Source organism: Alligator sinensis, unplaced genomic scaffold (genome assembly GCF_000455745.1).
Source record: "Alligator sinensis unplaced genomic scaffold, ASM45574v1 scaffold185_1, whole genome shotgun sequence".
In the NCBI taxonomy this organism is placed as follows: Eukaryota; Metazoa; Chordata; order Crocodylia; family Alligatoridae; genus Alligator; species Alligator sinensis.
Window position 1 is genome coordinate 177,198 of NW_005842649.1, and position 8,728 is coordinate 185,925.

The window sequence follows — 8,728 nt, forward strand, 5'->3', positions numbered from 1 at the left end:
AAGAGAACCTTTACACCTAGGAAGGCAGCTGTGTGCATTTTCACCATCATGACAAAATAAATAAATGGAGAGCAGCAAGGAAGAACATTATACATCAGCAGCAGCATTATATATCATATTCAGAGGGGAAAAACCAACTGATATAGCTCAGTGGCACCTTATGATGATGTGATGTATAACTCAATCAGAATCTTGCAGTGGACTTTTCAGCCTCCCAAACCCCTGAAATATCTTTCACCACAATTTTCAATTTTAGATTTTTAAGAAAAATAGAAGGAAATAAGCATTCCACTAACAACTAGGATTAATTTAATAGTCTACAAAATTGTTTTTCCCTTATGCTCAGCCACCACTTTAAAGTAAGTGAAATAACACCCTCTAATTTCTTTACCATTTCATAACTGACAGATGACCTTCCAGTTTGTTACCAAGCTCTTTATTTGGGTCTTTCTCTTTCCCATGCAAAATAAGAGCAAAAATTATAAAGCTTAACACTACAGTAAATGTCAGAAAGTGTTTCTACTTGAGACAGAAATATTTGCGTTACTGTGACTAAAAAGTTACATGAAGAGAATAAATGCAGCAAATATGATCCACAGAGAAATTCAAATGCACACACCATGGTTTAAAAATAAAGTCTAGCACCTATCCAATTCTGCCAGGTCCTTACTGTAGATTTTAAATCTCCAAGTGAAATTTTAATTTGAGCCTCTGTAAGGAAACACAAATATGTGACACTGAGATATTGGAGTCCTATTTGCATCTGAACATGATGGGATTTACATCTATATATGGGACTTGGGTTTAGTGTTACCAGGAGCATTTCCAGTGAGATGGGAATATAATGCTACATTCCCTTTACTGTCTTGGTTTTTTATCAGTTTTTGGTGAATTTTGTGCTTATGGAAGTGAGGGGCTAACATCACTAAGCAGATCAAACCCAATCTACAAGCAGATGCAGTTCTTTTCATTGTCTCTGTCCATGTATCATAACTGCTTTTACAATCCACATGCTCCTAAAGTTAAAACTTTTGGTATGTGAACAAATATGTACTGTACAATGAGATCAGCAAATGCATCCCACTTTTGATTTCATCAGTCTAAACCCTAGCAAGGTAGCTAGATCACTACTATGCTTTATATAAATCACTTCCTTTATGTTTGTGAGGGTAGATATATTATTTTCTCCACAAGCACTCCTTTGGTATGAGAAGGGTTAAGCTTGCCCTCTACCTGGCAATCTGCTTCTGTTTTTCTAAATTACATACTTCAATCTAAGTATGAGTCAAATGAGAGGCAGAACACCATCAAAGATCCAGTTTTTATGTGCGTTTCAGAGCCCCTTCAAAGCATATCCTTTAGTAAAGGTGTGTATTATCATTTCATTTCAGTACATGGTGAATCAAGAGCACATGCTGAAGGCTGCCTTGCCTCTCTTTGCCAGATTCATCATCAGCAATGGACTGAAGACTAAACATGGGATGTTCACGATCACTCTGGAGACAATGGACCAAGCTTTGCCTACAGTGTCTAGGAACAAAGGGTTAAGATTAGTGGAAGGCGCTATGGCACTCATTTCTCCTGATGTCCTGCAGATTTCAGACCCAGACACTTCCTCAGAGAACCTTACATTCCTCTTGGCACAGCTTCCTCAATATGGCCAACTGTATTACCGAGGGGCTGTACTCCTGCAGCACAATTTCACCCAGCAAGATGTGGACAACATGGATGTAGCATATAAACATGGAGGAGGGGATTCCCAGATTGACAGATTTACATTTCTGGCAACAGATAGGACTAATCAAGGCTTCATCATCAATGGGAGGGTGCAAGTAGAGCCGGTGGCATTCACCATTCAGGCAAGTATGGCTAACAGGCCTGTTTTATAAAGATGAATAACATAATGTGGTTAATTAATAGGATATTATTGGCTCTGAGAGGGATAGCACTAGTACATATTTCCTGCTTTGTTTGAGGGACTCAGCAATTTATAACTGGTAAGGATAGGTTAATAGAATAAAAGGTTTTACTTTTCTATTCTGTCTAGAATGAATCCATGGAACTCATTGGCAAAGGGTATTACTGAGGCAAGTAAGTTTGTGCAGTTCAAAAGGGGACTAGATAGAAGAAAAACACAATTGTTGTTACTGTGCCAGAATAAATATTTTCCATCCCCTGGGCCTAATGTTAGCTGCAGCCCTGCTTGGAAATGATTCCTTCTTCCCTCCTCATCAATTTTTCCCTCAAGATATATTGCATTATATGAGCCAGCAGTACGATGGTAGAGCAAATAATACTCTAGCATGCATCAATCAGTGCATCTCCAACAAAGCCAAGGAGGAGATTCTTCTGCTGTACTCAGCGCTGGTAAGACCACAGCTGGAGTCAGCGCTGGTAAGACCACAGCTGGAGTCAGCACTGGTAAGACCACAGCTGGAGTACTGTGTCCAATTCTGGGCACCACACTTTAACAAGGGCATGGACAAGCTTGAGAGAGTCCAAAGAAGAGCCTCCCATATGATCAGAGTCTTAAAAGGCAAGCCATATAAAGAAGGGCTGACAGATCTGGGACTCTTCAGCCTGAGGAAAAGAAGGCTGAGAGGGGACCTAGTAGTATCTTACCACTACACTAGGGGAGTACATCAAGGGCTCAGTGAGAAACTGTTCAGCATCAAGGGCTTGGTGAGCAATTGTTCACCAGGGCACCTGAGGGGAAAACCAGTAGTAATGGCCACAAACTCCTGGAAGATTGATTCAGGCTCAACATTAAGAAAAACTTCTTCACAGTCAGGGTGTCCAGACTGTGGAATAAGCTCCCTCCAGAGGTGGTGCGATTGCCTACCCTGGAAATCTTCAAGAGGAGACTAGACAGTCACCTTGCTGGGGTCACCTGGCCCCCAGTTATCTTTCCTGCTTGGTGCAGGGGATGGACCCGATGATCTTCTGAGGTCCCATGGGTGACTGGTGCCTCCCAAGTGTGGGGGGGCACCAGATCGCCAATTGCCGAGCCAGCAGCAAAACCGGAAGTGTACTTCCAGTTTTACGGCTGGCACTTCCAGGGAGTGCACGGCCAATCTCAGGAGGTGTACATGCACTTGTGTGCACCCCTATGGATTGCCAATGCGAGATCTCTTCCAGCCTTACAATCTATGAATCCAGAAACTTGCAGGTATGTACTGAGCCTCTTTTTAAAGCATTTGTCATGGGCTCCTTCATGAGAGAAAATATAGGACTTGATAGACTCTAACTATTCTTGGGGGGAAGTTATATTTTACAGTTTTTATAAAATAGGAATCTGTTCGAACATCTCCCCTACCCTTGAAATGAATCTCTCTTATAGTTCTGAATTCTACAGCATCTGCCAGGTTGTTTATCATCTTGTGTGATGGGATCAGCTGCTTATTAGAATCAAATTCTTAAACTGCAATCTATGCATAAAAGCTTTTTTTCTAGACAGCTGTGAGAATCAATGAGTAAAATACAATGAAGTGCTGAAACTCCACATGGACTTTTTACTTTGCTCACTTTCACTTTGCTGCCACTTATAAGAATCACCAGCTATTAGAAGCAAATGTTTGCTGCCTGGCAGAGACTGTATTAAGAAATCTTGAGTTACAAATCAAGATGCTAGGCTCTGTCTGCTGGCCAGCTGAATTTCCATCCTTCCTTCCTATGACCTCCGGAATCCCGTTAAGATGTCTATATCTTAGTTTGCTCCAGTTGCACATCGTGATCTTTCCTTTGACCTTCTGTATGCCACCTTCTCCCTCTTTCCCCTTCAAAGACTCTGTATAGGTGCCTTTGTTTCAATTTCCTGTATAATCTGGCACATTTCAGCATCTAGACTGACCCAGGCTGCGTTGCTCATCAAAGCCCAATAAATGTCAAAGTACAAATGCTAGTGTCTAGCTAGGAGACTTCTGATACTCTTCACTCTTCTTTTCAATAAAGCTTGGAGGCTGTGTAGGAAATGAGGAAAGCCATTTCAGGGAAGATAATGGGATGTAGATGAAGCAGAACCTGAAATGAAGGCAAGGCAACAGCTAGTTATGGATGGAGCTGTGAGAGACTGCACAGTCTGGGAAAGATGTATTGACCAGACCTGGGGGTTAGGCTTTCAGGCTGTCATGTAGAATGGAGGGTGGGAGCCGTTTGTTGTATTTTTCATTTGCAAAGAAGAAAATGTGATGAGGAGGAGGTAGGGAGATGGTTACATAGGCAGACATTATGTATGGTGCTCTGCCTTGAAGAATTTGTTCTATGCTCTGCTGCTGAGTATGTTCTATGTATAAAAAGTTGCCTAGACCTGGGGACCTGTCATGAGAAGTGGTTACTTTACTAGAGGTTATATTTCATCTTCAACAGATTATCAATCAAACTAAGCTTTACACTCTATACACTCTATATGCTGTAGTGCTTTCAGTAAAAATGTAGATGCAGGGTAATATCTGATTCAGTGGGAAAAAAGGGGAACATTTGTTATTTGATTCAGGTGGACCATTTGGACAGAACTACACCAAAAATTGTTCATCTCCATTGTTCTTGTAATGTGGAGCTCCTGAAGAATGGCAATTTTGGGATTTATATTACTGCCAGGTCCCTGAAAGCATCTCACCCCAATATAGAAGATGACCAAATCATCTTTAAGATTTTACAAGGTCCTCGCTATGGCTACCTGGAAAATACAACAACAGGTACTGTTTCTTTAATCTCTCAGTATGAATTTTGTTAACAAGTATGGGCTGCACTGGAATATAAGAAATTTTTGGTATAAGGTGGGTTTCTGGAAGATCAATGAATCCTTATTCACACTCTAAGAGTTAACAAACAGAAAGTTCTAAAATAATCTATATAAACTGGTGTGTCTCTTGCTAGCTCCTGTATGAATGGATTTTGAATCATTGGAATATTTTCTTCCTTTCTCAGGCAGGTGCATCCAGGAGGAATTCAGCCAAAAAGATTTAAATAGCAAAATCGTACTTTATGTCATCAATCCAACTTGGGCAGTGAATTCAGACAGCTTGGAGTTTCAAGTCACAGATCCCACTGGGAGCTCTGGCACCTCCCAAATGTAACTTCAGTCTTTCATTCTGAACACTGTAACACCTTATGCACTACACCTTTAAAATCTGAGGGACTACTTTTGTTTTAGGTGAACTCAGTCATTGAAGATGTGAGTGAAAGAGGAAGTGCTTAGTTTTACAGGTTCAGATTGCAGTGCTTTTTAGAGAAACTAAGAATAAAATAGTATAGAGGTATTTATGTTGAGTGACAGTTAAAGAATGTGGAGTCTTGTCTTCCCTTAAGAACTGCAAAGAGACAGTTTCAAGTCATGTGCTGTAGTATATGAGCAGGATATGTGCTTACATATATGAATATGTGCTTACACACACACACACATGATTTAAGTATATAAAGGAGTTTATTGAACTTACCAGCTCTAAACAGTGTAAATACTGCCTTAGTGACAGGACTGTGAGCTTCATATACATCCTCTTGCAGCTGGAGGTCACTCTAGGCCTGTTCTGACAGTAGCCTTTCCAGAGCATGAGATCACAGCAGAAAGGGAAGTGTTGGGCAATAAAATTTTATATGGGTCATACATTGAAGGGAGAAAAAACAGGGAGCTTATTCTCTCCAGTCATATGATTCCAGTATTATAATTAGGGGCACCCTCTTAGCCTGTGTTAAATGCAACAAATGTTGCAACAAATTGGTGAGAGCCTGCAAAATTGGTTTAACTGTTCCCCTGAAGAAAACGAAATACTATCTGATAACAATAAACAAGGAAGGAGGTAGCGAGCAAAACTCTGTTTTACTGGGAAAGTTTATATTTTATTTCTGAATACAGTATTTGACTTTTGAATGATTGAGAAATATGTCCAGAGTTATCCTACGTATGTTTGTGTCCACGAGCCAGATCTCCTAGAAGGAAAAAAAAAGATAAAGGACTTTGAACTGTATGCAGTTTCACCATAGATTAACAATTGATAGATAAGTTGAAGTTACTGCAGTACCAGGCTATGTCAATAAGTGAGTGCATTCAATGTCATATAAATACAGCTAACTTAAGCTAAGCACTTTGTTACGGCACTATACATTCTCACACATGAATTTGCATTAGATCACCTACCAAACACTGAAATGCAGGCACCCCTTTGTTGAACCCCAGGACTTTTTGTGAGTCAACACTAATACATAACATCTTTTAAGGAAGGCAACTGAAGAATAATAGGTTGTTATGGTGAAAGTAGAAGATGAATTTAAAAGAGGTAGGATGAACAGTAGTCATTTGCTAGGAATTTGACTAGAACAAAAAGTTGCCTGCTTATGATAAAAAACTCTAAATTGAAAATTGCATGTAAAAAGGTGACAATAGATTTATTTGAATGCGTAACCCAATAATTGCTGTTTAATCAAATGGGTTGATTTCAAAAAGCAGCTAATTTAAATGAAAACACAAAAATGTAATTGACTGCTGCTGAATTACTGCAAAATCAGATTTTGAGCATTTCTCTGAATAGGCTAAGGGTGACTATTTATTTTCATTGCTCTGTAATTATATATGAGACCCTACAATACATGTAACAGTTCAAATTCTTCACCCTGTCAAGTTTAGCAAGTAACTTAGAGTTTGTCTACATAGGAGAAATTTCCCAACAAAACTGTAGCAGAATAACAACAACACCATAGATATTCCAGTTTAATTTAGTTATTCTGGAATAACTCTTCCTTTATGGCATTAATCTGAAATAAAAGTGATTTTCTTCTGGAATAGTATACTTCTTCCAAAATGGAGTCATTATCCTGAAATTAAGTCACTCTTACTTTAGAAGAGAGCATCTGCATAAGGCTAGTATTCCAAAATAGCCTAAAAAAGAATGCACTGCATTCAAAAACGTGTTTAAGTATATCCCAGCTACGCAGTTGGCTCAATAAAATATACAGTATTTCCCTATTGCCCACAAATATCATTGCCTTTAGCAAAATAGTTATGTTTCTATAGGTATGTTGGCTAGTTTTTCCATGTAGTCCAGCCCTTAGGCAAGACTGAAACTGCAGGGGGGGAAAGAACTATGCCCTTGTTTAGAATCAGTAAAACTGAAGCAAAGTGAAGCCTTAGTCAAATGGATATTAAGAACACCAAATCAAATGCCACCCCATTGATGTTGATGACAAAACTTCTCAGATGGTATAATTTTTAGCTGTGGGTGTGAGATGTCCATAGGCAGACAAGGTTATTTGGGTAAATGTGAAATCTTTTATTAAGCCAACAAATAACCTTGTCTGCCTATGTCCTTAGACCAACATGGCTACAACTAACACCCCCGAGAAGATGTCCATGGAAGTCTTAATTTATTTAACTGCTTCTTTATCTACAATTAGCAAAGTCAACAAATGCACTCATTTGAAAACAGAGGCTAAGTATGTGTATTCACTGAATCAACAGTCAAGATTATGGCACCTTTATCAAAACTTCAGGAAAGAGAGACTGGTTTTCTCCTGGAGTTGTTCTCTTTTTAATTTTTTTACAGTCTGGAACTGAAGTGGTCTCGAATTGAAATGCAACAGGCTGCATATGAAGTGTGTGAGAATGTGGGAATCTTGTCTTTGAAAATCACCAGGTCAGGGCATTCCACAGACTCTGCCTTTGTCACAGTGAAGGTAGGTTGGGGTGAGAAATTTGGGCAGAAGCTGAATAATGGTCACTTTTTTTCCTAAAATGACATGAACATATTGCTTGGAGTAGTAGGCAACAAACTAAGCTATGTCAGCAGAATGCCATATACTTCCAACCACATCTGTCAGGATAAACGTCTTGCTAGCAGAACTGGTGAGGAATTCCCAGACAAAACATAGTTTCAGTGGAACATACTGATTCATCAAAACCAAAATGTTTTACAGAAATACCTTGGCTTCATCAGATAAGTATTTGTAAAAAATACCTTGGCTTCCCCTGAAACCTAGGCTGGTTTCCTGATTTCCTGCCTGGGCTTCTAGGGTTCATAGCTGTACCCTAGGACAATCCTTCTGTGGAAGTTTCCCCAGAGTTGAAGAGCCCAGGATTTCAAAGATAGCCATGCTGTGAGAACTGCTAAGGAACTATGTAGTCCAGGGATCTGGCATCTGCCCAGATTTGGCATTAGAGCTCTGGGTGGAGCCAGATTTCTTAGGATTTTAGGCTCCTGTGTAGCCCCTGACTGAAGAAAACTCCTCAGCTGCAATTGGCATCCTTGAGAATAAGGTAGGGGGAAGCTGTAAATGTGGGGCATCCTCAGGAGTCAGAACACATGGCTCTTTCATGTCGGGAAAATGAGAATGAAAATATTCAATTTTCTTTCAAAACAAAACCTTCAGGGAAGTTTCCTTCCACAGCAATTTAAAAAAAAGAAATTTAGCTTTTCTTCTCAGAACAAAACTTTTGCAAAATATCAGAATTTCCCATTAAATAGAAATGTGTTTATTACCAGCAATATTTACTATTGCCACCCTAACATAATTCAATGTCAGCAATGTGACCCTAAGTGAAAACATCTCTTATTCTACCTTTAAAGAAGTCAGTGGGAGTTCTGCCATTGACTTCTGTTGGTTGAGATGGGTTCCATAGTCATGTGTATTAGACTGTTTTTCTTCCACTTATCTCTAAATTGCCTTCAGTCCAAGGTCTACATTTTGGCTGGCACTGACCATACAGCACTTGAGGATCAGATAAATGAAGCTCAGCAGG

At 39.6% G+C, this 8,728-nt stretch overlaps 1 protein-coding gene across 2 annotated transcripts in view; it reads left to right on the top strand.

Annotated features, from left to right (window-relative positions):
• Positions 1-8,728, top strand: part of FREM1 (FRAS1 related extracellular matrix 1) — a 126,850-nt gene that overhangs the window by 93,489 nt on the left and 24,633 nt on the right. Inside the window, exons 25-28 of one of the 2 annotated variants that reach the window (XM_025215527.1) lie at positions 1,445-1,859; positions 4,493-4,694; positions 4,927-5,071; positions 7,536-7,665. In XM_025215527.1, coding sequence (XP_025071312.1) covers positions 1,445-1,859; positions 4,493-4,694; positions 4,927-5,071; positions 7,536-7,665 — 892 coding nt within the window. Of the gene's footprint in view, positions 1-1,391; positions 1,860-4,492; positions 4,695-4,926; positions 5,072-7,535; positions 7,666-8,728 lie in introns of both variants that reach the window. The other variant, XM_006033656.3, reaches the window with a different exon arrangement.